Source organism: Centropristis striata, chromosome 2 (assembly GCF_030273125.1).
Source record: "Centropristis striata isolate RG_2023a ecotype Rhode Island chromosome 2, C.striata_1.0, whole genome shotgun sequence".
In the NCBI taxonomy this organism is placed as follows: Eukaryota; Metazoa; Chordata; class Actinopteri; order Perciformes; family Serranidae; genus Centropristis; species Centropristis striata.
The window spans coordinates 40,272,694-40,291,618 of record NC_081518.1 but is presented as its reverse complement, the minus strand read 5'-3'; the positions used below and the strand labels follow the sequence as shown (position 1 = coordinate 40,291,618).

At 37.8% G+C, this 18,925-nt stretch overlaps 1 protein-coding gene across 1 annotated transcript in view; it reads left to right on the top strand.

Annotated features, from left to right (window-relative positions):
* cep89 (centrosomal protein 89) overlaps positions 1–18,925 on the top strand; it is a 61,054-nt gene that overhangs the window by 7,886 nt on the left and 34,243 nt on the right. The window contains exons 8-16 of the mRNA XM_059354605.1: positions 1,762–1,904; positions 3,318–3,368; positions 4,195–4,278; positions 5,300–5,403; positions 6,102–6,217; positions 7,652–7,832; positions 8,327–8,494; positions 9,886–10,027; positions 13,715–13,804. Coding sequence (XP_059210588.1) covers positions 1,762–1,904; positions 3,318–3,368; positions 4,195–4,278; positions 5,300–5,403; positions 6,102–6,217; positions 7,652–7,832; positions 8,327–8,494; positions 9,886–10,027; positions 13,715–13,804 — 1,079 coding nt within the window. The remainder of the gene's footprint in view (positions 1–1,761; positions 1,905–3,317; positions 3,369–4,194; positions 4,279–5,299; positions 5,404–6,101; positions 6,218–7,651; positions 7,833–8,326; positions 8,495–9,885; positions 10,028–13,714; positions 13,805–18,925) is intronic.

Sequence of the window (18,925 nt, the reverse complement as noted above, 5' to 3'; positions counted from 1 at the left end):
GGTGGTTAGAGACTCAGACCTCTTGGTGGGCAGAAAAAAGAAGCATGGAAAAGTACTTCTGCCTTTCTCTGCTAGTGAACCATTAATAATGTTCTTTTTATACCCCAAGGGTGAAGTTCTGTTGACGTTCAGGGTCAGGCAGCAGACCACATGGAGTGTGAAAGCCATGTTAAAGAAAGACCAAAGCCATAAACTATAGTCATCTTTAATATAGATTTCAGGAGCCTTCAGTGTTCAATTCCCCCTGAAAGTATAATAATGAGTACATTGTATGTTAGGACAAATAAGCCCTTTGACATTTCTTGTGAAAATGTAATGTCAACCTTATTCCTAGCCCCATGATACCTTGCATGAATGATGGACAATATTTCCAGTTGAGCCAGAAGCAGCTTCTACCACTGTAGCATAACAGTGCACTAATCTCCTCTGATAGAGCGATTGGGAAATAAAATGTGAAAACACCAGCAGTTACACCCCGAATGGAATAATTTGATCATTCCTCTGGCTTCTACTATTGAGTGATGGGAGACATAAATAAGTGGCCTCAGATAACACACGCTAGCATATTTAGCTATTTTATTGAATTGGTTGCTACAGACCATTGAGTAATTTGCTGTTGGTAGGAGTAAGATGTATTACATGTATTACAGTTAAGTTAATTTCATCTTTAAAAATGTATGCTATATTCAGAATATTTCTTGCCACTTTATCTTGCCATCAGACATCCCTTAATGATGGGGAACTGAAGCCCTAATATCCATCTATGCTCTCTGCAAAGGCACCAGACTCCATTGACAAAAAAGGAGCTGGGGGTCCTCCACTGCCTCGATCAGTTAGTTAGTTAGTTTTGTTAGTTTCAAACTCCTTTAAGACACCAAAGTCATACAATATATTTGTACTTAATAATAACACAAATATATCATATATTTCCAAACATACTAAATGATTGAAACAATGGTAGACCAGCTTTTTCAAGTCTGGTGGGTTTGAAAAGAGCATGGCTAGATATGAGGCTTCAGTTCCTTGTCAGTAGGACGGTCTAATGGCAAGATAAAGCAGTGACTCAATCAGGTAAATACATATATTATAATATACATATTAACACATTTATTATTTAATACATTTAATACATTTATTAGGCAGGCTTTTGTGTCAAAAATACGTTTAGCCAGTTTTCCCTTTTCCTCTTTTCTTAGATACACTAGTACTTCATACAACCCCCTTTTTATATTTTAATTCATTCATCATCCTTAACCGCTTATCCGCACTTGGGTCGCGGGGGCTGGTGCCGATCCCAGCTGACATTGGGCGAGAGGCGGGGATTAGACTATCACAGGGCAGACATATAGAGACAGACAATCTCTCATTCACACCTACGGGAAATTTAGAGTCAACAATTAAACCTAAGTGCATGTTTTTAGACTGTGGGAGGAGTACCCACGCTAAACAGGGAGAACATGCAAACTCCACACAGAAGAGCCGCAGGCGGGAGGAACTGGCGACCCTCTTGCTGTGACCACTACACACCGTGTAGCCCCCCTTTTTGGGGCCTTTTCAAATTTGTTACTGTTTAAAAAACAAAGCATTATTTGATAAATTAAAGATGAATTACTTTTGCCATTGGCAGATAGCCACCATGGCCAGCCAATGGGACTAACTAGCTTACTGCCAACTCTACTATATCACTGAAGTTACACCTAATCATTCCTGCAGTACCCCCCTTGAGAATAAGATGGATAACCTGATCTGCTGTGCTTACAGGCAGCCAGGCAGAGCTACTGAATTTGAGGCAACATGCTCAAGAGCTGGTGGATGAAAACGATGCCCTCAAATTGACAGTTCATCGTTTGAATGTGGAGCTGAGCCGCTACCAAACTCACTTCAGGCCATTGTCCAAACAGGAGGTATGACTAGCTATAAGATAACACCACCTTTGCTCTGTTTCATTCTGTATTGAAATCCTTTCCCCTTAATCTAATTTAGTCGTCTTTTATACTGAATCTATTAGCAGTACATCATTTTATTTTCACAGCAAGCCTTTAGGATTGAAATCCGCCTCTGAATCCAGAACCCCGCTGAGTGAAATAAGGTTTCTTTTTGTCTGTCTTTCCATCCGATTTGTTGCACTAAAGACTTTTCTTGTTCCCATCTATGGCTGCCTGTCCATTCTGGTTTGCAGTGTGTTTTACACTTCAGAAGAAAGCTGACCTGTGGTTTTAATCATGGCTACCTCACGCTGTGTCTTCACACCGAGAGATTTGCTCTCATTACTACCAGTTTGCTTCAGCTGTCACTGGATGTTTCCATACTGACAGCTGAAGTGTGGCTGCTGAAAGGAAGAGATAAAGGAGAGATTAAGCAGTAGTTTTATAACACTAATTAAAAATGGCATGAGTCTTATTTGGTTTAATTACCTAGCTAGAACTGAACTTGTTTAGACATGTCATCATCATATGTCTTTTTTTTTTTTTTTTTGGGGGGGGGTGTTGTTATTTTGCACTAGCGGTGGTACACAGAGCTTCAGAGTGCTGGGATGAGAGCAGGAGGGCGGGGAGGCAGGAGTCCTGTCTGTACAGAGCACCGATGATAATGACATGCAAAACACAAAATTCACCCCCAGTGGTTTCTGTGACAGAAATACAGCAGCATCAGGCAACGGTGCGCCCCCTCTGCCTAGTCTGATATAGATATAGATATGTAAAGATAAGATATGTTTTAATGTTTCTATAACCGGTAAAGAAAATTCAGTTTTACCAACAGGGATACAATATTGCACAGAAACCTTGTCCATGATTACCACATTAGAACGTCTAGACATGCAGACAAGCATTCTGTATTCATATGAAGAGACTTTGCAGACTCAAGCAGGACGTCAGTTGAGTAGGTGGTCCTGCAATGTGGCTCAGGACATATAAGCGTACACTCTGCAAAAAGAATGTGGCTACATGTGGGCCAGGTCACCTCTGAATATGTTCTGAGCGACCAGGTCTCAATGCGTTCTCAATGTGTCGTGAGTGCATTTACTTAGAGCTATTGACTTGTGATCAGATCATCAGCGACGCATGTTAATGCATACATTGTCTTTTATGTTTGATTACCTATTTGTTGTTGTTTGCTGGAGAAAATGTTCGACTAACTTTCGTGTGCCTGTACACAGGAAGCAGCAAAATGCCAAACATTTTCAGACTTCATTCCTCTGGTTTGATCAACATATTTTTATAGACCACGTTTGTGTTAAGGACAAACTGCCATATTGACCATTGCTATAATCGTGTGATGACTCTTTTTCCTTCCCTTTCTTACTGTGTCCCATCCAGAGCTCCAGAATCAGTGGATTACCAAAGACAGGGCCTCCTCCTCCCTGGCTGGTCAGTGTCTTTATATAGCTGTACAGTTCATTACTTTAACATGCTGTGGCAGTGGTTTAACCTTATGGCTGGTAATAATCAGTTACGCTAAAAATCTATTTTACATAGCGAGCATATTTTTGTAAAATAAATTAATGTGGAGTTAGCATGTGAAATCATGAATGCTCAGTCTGGTGACTGGTACTTGTTTACAGTCGGATTAGTAACTTTGTTGATACTTTTTGTAAGTATTTTAGGTCCAGACGATTATTCGGCTTATCTCTATAAACTTATATATCTACATATTAACTCATAAAACCCCTGAATAATACAAAATCTTAATGAAACAATAGTCGATGACGGTGGGTTCTGAGATTGCATTTAGGCCAATGTGTTTGGTCTCTTATGCTATCTGCACGGACTCGGACTACAAACAGAAACCGGAATGCTTTCGGTTCCAAAGTATTTTTCTTTCTTGAGCTATTGCCTACAGACTATGCCTTCATATGCTGATGTCTGTTGATGTGTCAATATAGATTAGGTGACACAAAACTGGTCCGATAGTGGAAGCTCGGAACCAGGCTCACTTTATCTCTTAAATGACCAAAAGAGAATAACAGGGTTGTTTACTATCTGTTAACAATGACTGGAAACCTGATGAGTAGATCAAGAAATTGAAGCAGTAAAAGCAAGAAATTTGCTCCTGGTATGGTTCAGATTTACCATCCACAGTGACTAATGGGTTGAAAAGCAATTTTGCGGCCTTAAATAGGCCCTATATGGCAATGGATTGATGGCTTTTATGTTCAAGCTAATTTGGATCATTTCTCTTTGTCCTTTTTTGTAGCTTGACATGAAGTATTTATCTCCTTTGCTGCTGGCCTATGAAGACAGGATCAATGAGAAAGATGCACTTCTGCAAACCACTGAGGTAATGTCCAAGACTGATATGCACGGTTATGAGTTTCTTCTTATCCCTTCAATCATCTGTCATCTTGTCATTGAGCAGGTCACATGTTGTCAGAGACATTAGCAGGAAACAGTTAATGTGCTGCTTTAGATAGATGCACTGCATGGGACCAAAACATGCAGCACACTGGTTAATCTGAATGAAATGTCACATTAGTATCCATAGAAGGTAATTGACAGTGTGTGGATTATTTTTTATCATGCAAGACATAGAATGCATAGGTTTTATTTTCAATTACCATCACAAAGTGGTCTCATGTTATTCTGAGCTGCAGTGATTAAGAGTGTTAAGGCATCAGAACTGTCAGGAATCCCTTCGGAATAAAAGGAACTCTAATTAAAATGCAGCTGTAATCGTCATTATGTATGTAGGCCATCTGTTTTTTAGATGCTGTAAAACATGTGCAAGTGGAAATCCTGGCATGGAAAAAATGATTCTACCGATTTTAAAGGAATACTGATTGCTCTTTATTAATTGCCCCTTTAAAGTCAGTACTTTTGTCCATGTCAGTATCCTGTGGTAACGATGACTCAGTTTTCCCAGAAAGTTAAATGATCAATAAAAAGGCTATTGTTACCTTTTGATCTGATCCTCTGAAGTTGACCTGCTACAGAGCAGATAAGCTGTGCAGTATTCGCTACCATGGTGATCCACCTCTGCTAAAAGGGAGCCTGCTTCCTGGTACTGGAACAAACCACTAAATAAAACGATATATTATGTGAAAACCACACCATTTAACATATTCTAATGCTGTACAGGGCTACACTATGGTGTAGCCATAAGCACCCTTGCCTCACAACAAGAGGGTCACCCATTCAGCGGTTAAGGGTAATGAATGAATGTATTTATAAAGCTGTTACTGGAGCTGGGACGCTGTGTGAAGTATAAATACAAACAGAATACATACAATTCAGAATTGCATGTATTCAAATTATTGCATTTTGTTCCGTGGTCCTGATGTGGATTTGTATGATTACCACAGGAGGAGGTGAAGAAGTTGCATGTTCATGTAGAGGGGGTAATCAAAGAAAATGAGAGACTACATGATGAAATTACAAAGATCGGAGGAGTCTGCCAGAAGAACTGGTAAGATAATATTCTATTCCGTGTGTGTGTATTGGTTCAGGACTATCATCATTTGCTTGGCCTTCACCATTTATTCACTAGATGTAGTGAAAATTAAATACCTCTTTTATTCTCTTCTGCACTTCTGCTTGTCTCTCTCTGGGCCCGTTATAAGCATATATTCTGTAAAATATCTCAAGAAAAGCAGAAATATTTCTACATCTTCTTCTACTCTTTTTTTCATTATCACTCTAGCACTCCTTTCATCATTTTCACGGCAGTGTCCTACGAAATACCGCCTTATAGTGCTTATGAGGATTAATAATCATAGCAACAAACGGATATAACAATTACATTTAGCTTAAACAGTGTACAAAATATAATAAAAATGTGTACAACAATGTAGAAAAATATTTAAACTTGTTATGAAGATCAATATAAGTGCAAATCGTGGTACTAATACATGGAAACAGGTACTGTTTATTAACGTCTTACTTTTTATTTAAAGCATTATGAAAGTTATTTTTAGATTTTTTTCTTCAAAAGACTAACAATTCCCCCCAGATATGTTTTAAAACTATACTCTGCTTTGAATATTCAATGTTAAATATGTATGTCCGTGGCTTTCAAAGTAATAATGATTTCATCCAGCTTTGTGTTCTGGACATAATCTCTGTCTTTCTGTCTCTGTCTGTCTGTTTGTCTCTCTCTCTCTCTAGTCATCAGCTACAACAACAGGCCCTTTTGGTGCTGCAGGAGAACCAGGTTCTGATTGATCAGCTCGAGGCTCATCATGTGAAGGCCAAGGCGACCCACAGCAGGCACCATTCTGAAGGTACAAGAACAACCGAAAGCGATACTTCTTGGGCAACTGTGTGGGGTCTACAACTGTGTGGGTGTCTGCTGGAAGTGTTAACACATTAACATTATTGTGCCATGTGAAGACACAGCGCCACAAATCTGCAACCAAGGGCAGATAATTTGTTTATTAGAACAACTATGATACCAGCAAATTATAATAAATAATTAGGTGAAGAAGGTTTTTTGATTGCATCAATATGATTTATTATCATCAGAAAAATCAGATATGATCATAATTTTTTCAGTTCATTTCATGATGTCAATGATCACCTCATATTTTGAAAAGGAGGCTATGCACCAAAAGATTAATGTAATCTGACTTTTCCTTCATACAAAAGCAGAATGTCAAGTTAGTGCAGATAAGTCTGACGTGTGTGTGGTTATTCTGTAGCAGCCTGGTGTCATGTCAGATAGCTGCAGAGATTTACTGAAGGAGAAGCTTTTCATGCAGTCTGGACAACTGAAACTGATGGAATCACTTATAGTCATTTATTTATAAATCAAGACAAATAATGTTTCATCCACATTGAACATTACTTTTTAATGCCAATCTAAGAGCATCTACTGGTTGGGGAGTGTTTAAAGAGGACTTATTTTGCTTTCCCTTATTTTCTGTTATATATATGGTTGAAGTTCATATTAAACTGACCACATGCACATCACTTGTAGTGACAGGATGAAGCTCGTATTTACACAAAATCCGACCATGACGTAATTTTACCTGCTGGAAAACAATGCAACATGACTATGTAATGTAATGTAAAATCTGATATTTCTGATATCTGCAATAATTATAAGGAGAAAATATTCTTAAAATACTATTGTCAGTCTGGAATTTTTCAATATAGTCCAATTGTAGGTAAAAAAAAAAGTGGTTCTTGAACATTAAAGCATTTACTTAAAACCAAAATACAAGTATTAACCTGAAAATGAGCATGATTGGTCTACTTCTGAACATTTCAAAATAAATTGTTTAGGCATATAGTTGTTTAAGTTGCTAAGTAGTAGTTGAGTGACAGAGTCTTAAACATATGTTTCACTGCACTGCCACATCTGAATCTGATCTCGCACCTGTTTGCACCTCACCTTGTACCTGTTCACCATGGGCCTGCTGGTTGTCAAAATACAGCACAGATGAGCATAGTCAATTTCATGGTCAGGAAAATACCAAATGGTTGGCCTATCATAGTAAAAAAAAAAAAAATTTAAAAAAAGGATTTCTTGCCAGGAAACCAGAGGTACAAGCAAAAACACCTGTGGTTTAAAATTGAAGAGGAAATCCAGAATTCCAAACTAAAAGGAAACTATTATGATAATTGTCTTTCATTTTGGCCCTGCACCCTTTTCTCCGTTACTTTCCGTTTATTTTACTGTTTTATTTCTCCATCTCTCTTCCCTCTATTTGTAGTTTCCAAGGTTTCAAAGCAACTGATGTTGCTTGAGGTGGAAACGCAGCGTTTACAGGAGAACCTTGAAGAGAGCAGGAGGGAGGCGCAGAAAAATGGGAGGGAGGTACAAATCCTGCAGGCCCGCCTGAAGGATGCCATCACCTGGGACGAACACTGCAACATTGCTGGGAAACTCAGAAGGTACTGCTGCAATGGCTTGTATTTATCACATTTTTATTTCTCTAGACCATGAATCAATCAGTATCAAAACAGTTCTGTTGTGAAGAAAGAACAAAAGTACTGAACATTTAATAGTTGATGTGTTTATGTTAGGAAAGGGTGTACAATTCCCTATATATTGTCATCCAAAAGAGCCAAATGTCACGGCTTCTCATCTACTTCTTTCTGAAAGTGATTTGTAAAAGATAAAACAAGAACAAGTCAATAAGAACAAACATCACTGGGATGTGAATGAATTGATGTAGTAGAGCAGAATACTTACTGTAATTGCTTTATCAAAATTATATTTGATAAGGTGGGAAAGAAAGCTAATGGGATTTAACAGAAAATTCACATTTCCACAAGTAAATCAAAATAAGTAATGTAAGGATGAGATTTAGCAGGATTGTCAAAGTGCTTACCAAGTACCAGATGTTTTGTCATAATATGCTTTGCAATCTACTCTGGGCTTCCAGGCAACTGGAGGAGCAGGAGAGTAGGTATAAGAGTGAGATGGAAGATTTGCTTCTCCGATCGTCCAGCCTGCAAGAGGAGAATAGGAGTCTGGCTCTGGACAAAGCCAACCTGACTGCTGATTTAAAGAGAATGGAGGCTGAGAAAGAGCTGACCAAACAAGCCAACAGGTACTAAATATACTGATTTCTTTGCTAGATATCATCTGACACATGCTAGTTGACCCCAATCTCATCATGTCTCCTGAAAGAAGTGTTTAACTCTGTATTGTAGCCATTATAAACACCTCCTTGGAAAACAATATATCCCATCTCTATAGGTAGTTTGTAACATGCCTGTTATGTTGAAAGAGTAGATCCAGCCGAAGCGAACTCTCATTTTACAGCTAAATAGTACACTGAAATATGAATCTAAAACATTTGAGGAGAGAAACATGCAATGCAAGAATGGAATCTAGTTTGATTTTTGAGTAGTGCTGCTTAGTTTGACAGATAAATCAGTTCACAATCACTCATTGACATGATTGGCAGCCACATTAAAGACTCCTTGGCTCTGATTGGTTGTTTTGCTTATGTCATTAGGAGCACTAAGAGGAGGAAGAGGTACACATTTTTTTCCATAAATTATTTTTTTTAAAAGTTGCCAACTGGGGCTCAGTGCTCACCATCCGGCAGACAGAAAAAAATTGATCCGGGACATTAAAAAATATATTTTGTGATGATTATATAAGCCGATTCACCCATCATTTTTGATTATCACATTTGATGGCATGTTTTGTAATTTGTTGTCAAACAGACTTTTTCAGCATAAGGTGATTCAATATTTAATATGTTAAGTGAATGACAATCATTAAAACATATTTTGTCATTGTGTTACGTTGTTAGATACAGAAGAATGTGATATTATCCTGAATGAGATTTGAGTTGGTAGCTTGTTCCCTGGTTGTCAGCAGTGTGACAGCTAGGTGCCAAAATTCACTTTTTCTAAAGATTAGGACCATCTCCCCTCTTCAGACTTTTGTTACATGTTTAAAAAATAGTCTCACTCATCAAAAATATTTGAGAGGGTTATTTACCACACTGTACAGACAGGAGCTGCCAGAGAGGCTCTCCTGGAAAATCTTCCCACAGTTAACCCTAAGCTAGCTAACCCTTTTCCCACAGTACACGATTAATGCTGGTCAGGGATCACAAGTGTTCTAACATTTGTTCTAGCCTCTGGAACCTTCCTCTGCTCCCTGTAGACCTGAGCTGAGATTAATGTCGGCACTTCTCATTTTTAAAGTGTGAAGATTGTCAAGAGGTGTTTAATTTACCAACAGTGTTTTCACCCTGCCCGCATCAATGGCGGGGTCTCAAGATATCATCCAGTTAACTCTTTGTGTCTCTTGTATTCTCTGTTTTACAACCATTGTCTCTGCCCTGTTCCTTACCCATACCCCCTGATACACATTTTCCTTTCTACTTTTCTTTGAAACCTCCTTCTTATTGATTTTACATTTCCTGCATTTCTCATCTGTTTTACCTATTTTATTCTCTTCTCCTGTCTCTCCATCTTCCAGGAAGGCTGAGAGGAGGATGAGTGTATTGAAGAGAGAGAAGGACGAGTGTGTGTTGAAAGAGGAAAAGACTCGGCATTACATGGGAGCTGTCATTTCTGTGGCGGAGCACATTTCCCAGGAGAGAGACCAACTATTGAATATGGTACTACTGATGGTGCTGACACTATAGAATAGTAGATTTTATATATCACATGATACATGTAGAGGAGCAGTAATATTACTGACACCCTAGTTAGACCTGCTATGTAAATACAGGAACAAGTAATACCCCTGACACTTCTATTCACTGCAGGAAAACACATTATAACACATTGAACTTTTGACATAGCAGACTGGGTATTACAATAACATACACACAACAACACACACATAATTGCTACTGCAAAAAAATGACTGAAGTGCTATTATTATTGGTTTCCCCAAGCTTTCAATTGAACAACAAAACATCTGAAATCTATTACAGATGAGATACAAAAGATCAAATTAAATATGAATAAATAGAGAAAAGTAAAAAATACATTATTAAGAGTATATCAAGGACACATTTTAAAACTCAAACTCACAAGACAACAGGACACATATAGTGCCTATGACATGTACAACTAATAGTGCAGTACTGTCTCAAGTGAAGTGATACAGAGGCGTGATAAGTAGTAAGTATATATAGTATATGGAAGTATGGAGTATTATGTCATCTGCTTTAACAGCATACAGTAGTTTGTCTGTATTATTGCAGGCATCTAATATGGCACATAATGTAATGGAACAGTATTGCATAACAAAGAGTATTATATATAGTGTGGCATGTAGAATAAGTGGTCAAATGTACTAACTTCGCCTCATATTTTATAGCCCATACTATATTCTACAACATGATATTATGTCCTGCAGTATTGCAGGACATAATATCATGCATTTTGGATTGTAATGCAAACCGAGCAAGTGTTTATTTAACCTTTAGACTGTTGCTAGTTAAGGTAGTATGTTGCCAACGGATCACAAATGCAGACACCAAAACTCAGCAGGCAGGGTGTGAAGGCAGTTTACCTGGTAATTTTTTCAGCCTGCAAATGGTATGAAGACAGCTAGGATTAGGAGAACAACAACAGGAGAGCTGGCAGTCGCCCAGAACATAAACTGGCTGGCAGGAATCAGTCACATGCTACAGCAACAAGGCAATCTGGCAAATGTCCCATAAAACTGCCCTATGTATACTGAGGAACTATTGAGTAATAACGAGCAGCTGTGCAGCATGTGGCTGATGACAGTTGATCCACACTGGCAGAGTAGTCTGAGGGCAGATTTCGGAAACCTTTCATTTTTTGTGCCAGGGATCGTCAAACAGGTGGAGTTTATCTGTGTTTTGGGTGAGGAAATGCTTTATTATTATTGAGACTTTTCTTAGTGGAAGTAGAGATTATTAGTTTCCCTGAATAATATAAATAAGAAAGCTGTACACCGAAGAAAAAAAAAAGTAGCCCTTCTTTAGAAATAAATAAATCAATTGCATTTACTCGAGCATGTTAGTTAGACATCACCTGTGTCAGTGCAACCTGCTGCTCTCCCGGCTGTGTGTATGCTGTGTGAATTGAAGGAAGATGTCTGGATAACATTGATTTGATAATAACCTTGCCCCTGCATTATGCAATTAACTTGAACTACATGTGGCATTAGGCCTGAATGACATGTCTTTTCTCATTCTGTTGGTAATCTGTGTGAGAATCCCTCTGCTGAACTATGTCTGTACTGCCCTCTCCATCACTAGCAGAATGTGCCTGGTGGGTTTGCAAATCTAATTTCACTAGTGCAGGTGTGGTAAGACTGGGTGTCCAAATTATAGAATTACAAGACTTTGCCACACACTGTATTTCTAACTAGCATTTAAGAAGGAGGTGCATTCACACTAGAAAAAATGACATTATATCCTGAAAAATGTCTGTTAACTACATTAGCTTAATTTTTGTGGAAGGGGAAATGGAGGAGCTGCAAGGTGACAGTCAGCAGATAATAAGATTTTTTATTTTTAATAAAGCCTCAAGGGCAAGGCTTATACTCAGTTAAGCTGTTTACTTAATTTCATACTCTACACTTGAGAGAGAAAAGGATAGTAGCAAAGGAGATCATATATCCAACTATTTTAGATAATGTTTTTTTTGTACTTTTTAAGTGATTTGATCTATATCCAGCAAAAACAAATACACATACATTAAATCATAGAAAAATGACTAACAAAGAAGATGTATTTTTCTCGCTGTATTGTATTGTATTGATTAACAGAAGACCATTCCATTAATAGCACTTTTTTTATTGAGTCTTAATACTATATAAAACCTGGTAATGTTTGCATGATGATTCTAACATAATTTCCTCTTTTATATGTTGGATACATTCACTATTTAGTCAGGTTACTTCTGGTAGAGAAAGTACTCTTCACTGTTTTAGATGAATAAACCAAAAAGGATTAGCATATCTAAGCAATAGAACGATTAAGTATGTACTTGGCTGAGCCTAAATGTTAATAGATTCAGGGACCTTGCCATAGCTCGCTTCTTAGGGCATAAGCAAGAGCCAATCATGTGTAGAAGGTCAGACTGACACCATATAATAGGTAACAGGTCTAAAGCTAACAAGAACTGATTTGTCTGGAAGAGAACAGGATGACCACAGTGGTATGTGTGTTTGTGTGTGTATGCTGTCAGTGAAGGTATTATTATTGGTTATTTGTTGTGTTGTGGCTGGACTACCTTAGAGGACCTGTAGAGCTGTTTCTGTGAGCAGAATTAAAGAAGACTGCCTTATCAGTTTAATTATAATTTCAGTTGTTTTCAATGTTTGCCTGTGACCTCCAGGGTAACTTTAAATTTAGATTTAGGTTTTCAGTCTCTCTTAACGACATTTTGCCTGAAACAATCCAGCTAATTATGCAATCAGAGGCTGGAAATATTTCAAAAAGACAGTTTAGTGAATTTGCCCAAACTGAAAATCATAAATAAGTGTAGAGATGCTGCTCTTTAGAGACGGAGAACAATAAATACCGAAGACCCGTGTCAGCTTTAATGAGGTGAATTTGGGACTTTGCCTGTGTTACAATGTGCAATTACTTAGCTGTAAAACACCTTCATTATACTGCACACACTCACAAAGTCATTTATGCTCATTAGCATAGCAATAGCTGTGTTTTTTAGGCTGACTGGTATTTCACTATTGTTGTGATGCCTTTTTTTGCTTGTTTTCTCCTCCTTCATCTCAATAAAAATAAAACAAATGGCTATATGGCACTATTTCTAGAGTATATCAAGCATTGTTTTCTGCATCATGTTATTTGTAAAAAAAAAAAAAAAAGAAAAGAAGAAAAACAAAAGAAAGACTCGTATCACAAATATCGGGCAACATATATGCCAATAGTGATGGATATCCATGTGTCGATCAACATATCAGTTGGGCTCTACTTATAAGTACCCTAATTGATGGTATTTAGGAGAAACTTAATATTGTGGTCTCTGACACAGCTGGAGCATGAAGCGCATGCTTGCCACTGCTGTTTAAAAATGTTAAAAATAATTTTATTTGTATTGTGATTATCATAGTTTTTGTTCTTGGTGTGTACGTGACTCAGTTGATTACATTAAACTTAAAATAGGAAGTATGGCAGTGTTTATGTCAAACACAGGACTACTGTAAATTGGCAACAGTTTCAACAGTCTCCATCTTTTCCTTTATCTACCCCTCCCGTAATCCCCCACTGCCTTCATCCAATTGTGTGTCCACTCCCCCTCTGTGTTCCTCTCATAGATCAGTAACCCTCCGTATTCCCTCTCTTCCTCCCCAGGCTTCAGTTCTCCAACAGGAAAAGCAGGGATTTGTCAGCAGGATTCTGAAAGGCACGGTTCGATTTGGCAAACTACAGGAAGAAGTCAAAGTAAGTGCATTCATTTGAACATCCCTTTCACACTATAGTGAACTTCTCTGAAACTTCTATGAGTTGTTTTGTGTGATCTTTTCTAAAGATGGGGAGAGTCTTTGACACTAAGCTATGCCCTGAAACTACCCTGCTGCATGGCAGGCAGGTTAATCTGATCTTAACACCTGATGCCAAACTAGCTAGTGAGGCTTCAACTTTGACTCAGCTGGTGCCTTGACAGTCCACACTGAGACACAGCACTTCATTTTAGCAAGTCCATTTTCCCCAAGATAACCCTCACATCTTTTCCTATTGATCAGTCCATTTCACTGCACTTGATAATAATGATAATCCATCTACTATCTGTCTCCGCCACTCAAAAAGCATAAATTAATGAACACTTGTGTCTCTCAGATTTCCATCTCTCAAGCTGAACTCATTGAGTTTCCAAGACTTCATTTCCCGACTTTTAACAAAGTGTAGAATCAACAGCACACACAGTCAGCATGTTAAATGTTAAGAAGACACCAACAATGATGGCAGTGTTGCTGTGTGTGTGTACACGTTGTTTGTTTATAGGTCTTCTGCTTATTACTTTCTCTTTTTTTATTTTTTTATTGGTGAAATGACCTAACAAACAAGGTGACATGAGAGACAAATACACTACACCATGTGGACCACAAGTAGAGACAGTAGACATACAGCGCAAACAACAACAAAGAAAAACATAAATGATAAACGATTTGCACAGAGGCATCACAGGTGTATGTGTGTGCGCGCGTGTGTGTGTGTGTGTGTGTGTGCGTGTGTGCGTGTGTGTATGTGGATGAGGGGCAGATGCTACGACATATATATAACATGGCTCACTTATATGTATAACACAATGAAAATAAATAGGCAAACAAAGCAAGAAGCGCTAACGAGAGAAAACAAATAAACAAGAATAAATAAAATAACTAATTAAATACATTTAAATAATAATAATAATATTAAAATATATATATATATACACACATACATACGTATGTACATAAAAAAATAAAAATAAACAACATATAATATAATATATAGTATAATAACACAGGGGGAGGATGGGAGACATCACCACACAATATAGTTTGATGCGATATAGAACAACATCTTACACAATAACAAGATGTGCAAGATCATACGCATAATTTACTTTCTCTTTTCTGCTGTTAACTGATACCGCAGGTGTTACCCCTGGATAAGTACCTAAATACCATTAATTTATCGACAAATTTATCAACTAAATGCTACATGGATATGCAACACTGAGACCTATATGCAGGCACTGAGCGGGCCAATCACAACAGTTTATCTCATGTAAAGTGGGTTGAAATAGAATGACTGACGTCCAGCACAACTCACAAAACTCATATAGGATGTTGAGAAATGCATTGAGAAAACCTTTAAATTAAATTATCTGACTCCAACAGTAAATTCTCTTACTAATTCTCTGTGCAGATCGTTTGATGGGGAGTGATGAGCAGGAGACGTCCAAGTTCTAAGTTTAACATAATTTTATTACAATACGTCAAGAAATGTGCAGTTACAGAGTCTCTGGGTTCAAACTACAAGTCCCTGATACACAGAAGGCTGGTTCAGTTCATGAAGTCTGGACCAGTCTAATTTCCCTTGAACCCTTTTTATATTCTGACAGATTTTCGATAAAAAATGTAGGTAGATTGCTTCTGCTCAGTACACCAAGTCCGTGTCCTGACCTGTTAACAAAACTTTTAAAACAGACCTCCTGCCTTGTTATGACTTACAGAGATATAATTGGAGACACAGATTTTGCAATGTCCACATGAAATCTAAAATCTAAAATCTAAAATATGAAACATAAAATATATATTTTTTGTGATTATAGAATCTTAATCAGTTTAAGCAGATGGAATATATGTATTTAGAGTAATCACGGTTTCTAAACCAATATTAACACACGATCATAATCATTGTATCAAAAGCATATTGCATGATTAATCCATAATTGCATAGAGAGAGGCCACACACACAGTTAGTGAATCACGCATGCATTTGATAGTGACCTTCGTCACACAGACTGTAGTGACCCCCATACACAGAGACAGACAACAGAGACAGAATAACAGATTATCTTAACAAGGACAAACAGGATCCTGTTTCTGTGTAGCCTGTGTCTTACCTCAACTGTTTTCAGAAACACATTTTAGTGACTGTTTAGCTATCATTTGAGAAATTTTGTGACAAGGCTGCCAAATTTTTCCTGCTTGGAAGCAGCCCAAGCACAGCCCCAACTTACCTTTGTCACTTAGTGCTATGTCACATGGTTCGTTGCTCCGATTGGTTGGAGGTATGCTCGGAGGCATTTCAGTCTGTGCTTTTTAATTAGAAATCAGAAATTAACTGAGAGGTTCCAGTCCGGCAGTCAAGCAGGTTAATGACAACGGGCAGATTGTAAACAGAAGGATCAGGTTTAGTTTGTGAGAATGATAAATACTGTATTTGTACAAAGAACTTGATAAGTAATATGAAGCAAGTGCCAGACAGATAGCAAGTCATAGTGGTGATAAGTTATTGTAGCAGCTTGTTATAGTAGCTGATCAAAAAGTTTGAGTTTAAAGGCAACATTGTAATTATGTAGTTTCGCATAACTTTCCACTTTCTTCTGACCTGCCATAGCTTAAATATAAAAATAAAATGTTATACAACATTTGTTATTACACTTGTTAGTGTGTTGAATATAACTTCATACTGTGTTAATTTAAAAAATTTCACTTTGGATGGATGGTTTTTACTGAAGTGTAGATGGCTATAGGAGACACATGTATGTACGGGACTGATTTTGGAAAGGAAACCGGAGCCTTTTTTCCCCTCTCTATATCCATTCTGTGACGAAAACGGCACGTATTCCCTTTCTATAGAAATAACATGGAGACCATTCTAGCAAATCGCCATGGCAACGCTTTACATCTACCTACAATGGCATCTTGATTGGAATCTTACTGCTGTGGTTGACAGTTGTCCTGCAGTACCAGCTGGTGCAGCCTTTCTTGATCTGTTTGTTTGTTTGTTTGATATGCCAAACATGAACATGGCATTAGTCTGTCAGTATAAGTGCCTTGCTCCCGGGCCAGAGCTCTATGTTCCAGCTGTCAGCAGCTCTTGTCATTCAAGCCACATTAGGAAAAAAAAAACACTTCTCAGTGGTTCTGACAATTTTATTTGTGTCTCTATAGCAACAGCCCAGAGAGAAAGTGGTGGTTAGTGTTTTTGAATGTGAGTTATATTGCTGGTGATCGGACCATTGAAAAAGGAGAACTATAAATGTTCGATGTGCAGGAAGACATCATTACATTTCTAATTTTTTACTTCATTAGAGTATTCCCTCATTCCCCGCGAGCTGAAATAGATATTAACCAAGACTGAACAAGTCTAACAGTTAATGGTGAGATTATACTTCTCCTTCAAGGTGTTGCAGCAGTTACACTGGAGTATAAAGTATAAACCATTTACTGCCATAGACCTGCTACAATACAATCAACCAGTTATGCGTCATCAGATAGTGATGTGATTACAAAGGTTACATCAATTATTGATTAAGCTGTCTATTGTTTTTTCAATTTCAGAGACAAGCAGTATGTCATAGAGATTAATATATGATCATATTGCTCATTTTGTCCAACCAAAAGTCCAAAACCCCAAAATATTGAATTCACAGTCACATACAAGATAATGAAAGGAAGGATACGGATAAAAAACGGCTCAATTTTCATAAATTTCATCTTAAAATAACAATTATATCTTTTATCACAGCTACTTCTGGAATAGTATATTATCCATCAAACATGACAGGCTTACATGCAAGAGAACAGTCAGTGAGGACAGTGATAAGAAAGATTTTTTTTAACACTGTCATTGAAATTTAATCTAATTTACTCCAGGTTTAACAGATACAGCATGTTGCCACCTCAATCTTTTCTCTATTTGATGACCTCAAATTAATTTTAAGCTTGTATGAGTTAAAGTACACCACTCTGTTTAACTGACAATATAGTCCACAAAATGATGGCTGCACTTTTTTTTTTTTCAAATGTTCCATTTTAAAGCTCAATGACTATGAGAAGACATCAGAATTGAATTAAAACATTTTTTAACTTACCTTTTTTTCAGCCTTAGTCAGTCTTTCGCCCGCACAATCCCTTATTGTATTTCAGTGCAGCTCATGGGGGTCGCCAAACTTGATGAGACTCTGATTCTCGCAGTAGCAGGTGATTGATTCTGAGATGGGAATGTTAATTCAAACTTCATGCTTTCCCTTTACTATTCATACCAACCTGAAGCGCTATCAAAATCCAGCAGCTTGCTTTCTTCTCAGAGACCAACTGAAAACTCTACATCCAACTCTAGTTTCCATTTAATTCGTATCAACCTGTAGTGAATGCCATGCATATTGCCACCTTATGACCTGAAATGATAAGGATTGTGTGTTAAGCGTGTTCTATAAAGAGAAAGCAGATTGCAACTCCATTATTCATGTGTAATTAAAAAATTCATGCTCCTCCATCTCCTCTTAACACCTGAAAATGTTTGAATATTTTAGTGGATGCATACTGTATATAGCTAGGTCACGTGTTTGCGTGACCCATTCTGCATTAGGTAGTTAGCATTTCTTTTCCAAGAACCTTCATATTACAGTCCACCTCACATCTCATAGTTTCATAGAATCAGGGTGTTGTGACCTCTGACCTTTAACCTTCCCACCTTAAGTGCTCACAGTGTTTGTGTTAAAGAATTGTTTGGAACGTGCAACCGCTCTGAGCGAGCCTATTGCTTGGCCCCCTGAACTGCTGCTTGCAGTGCTGTCAAGAACTGTTCATCTGATCAACTTCACACACAACACAGAACTCCCTGTGGTCCTCAGCATTACACCAACATGCCAAGTGTGAAGTTGATTGGATAACCAGTTTTTAAGATATACGAAGGACAGTCACACTTCCATACACAAACACAGACAAAGATATAGAGACAGATTCCTTCCCCTACTACAAATAGTAGGGCTGACACCTTCTAGTCGGTTTGACTGACTTGATTGGTTGGTTGATATGCTCTTGTCCGACAAAATTCACATTGGTC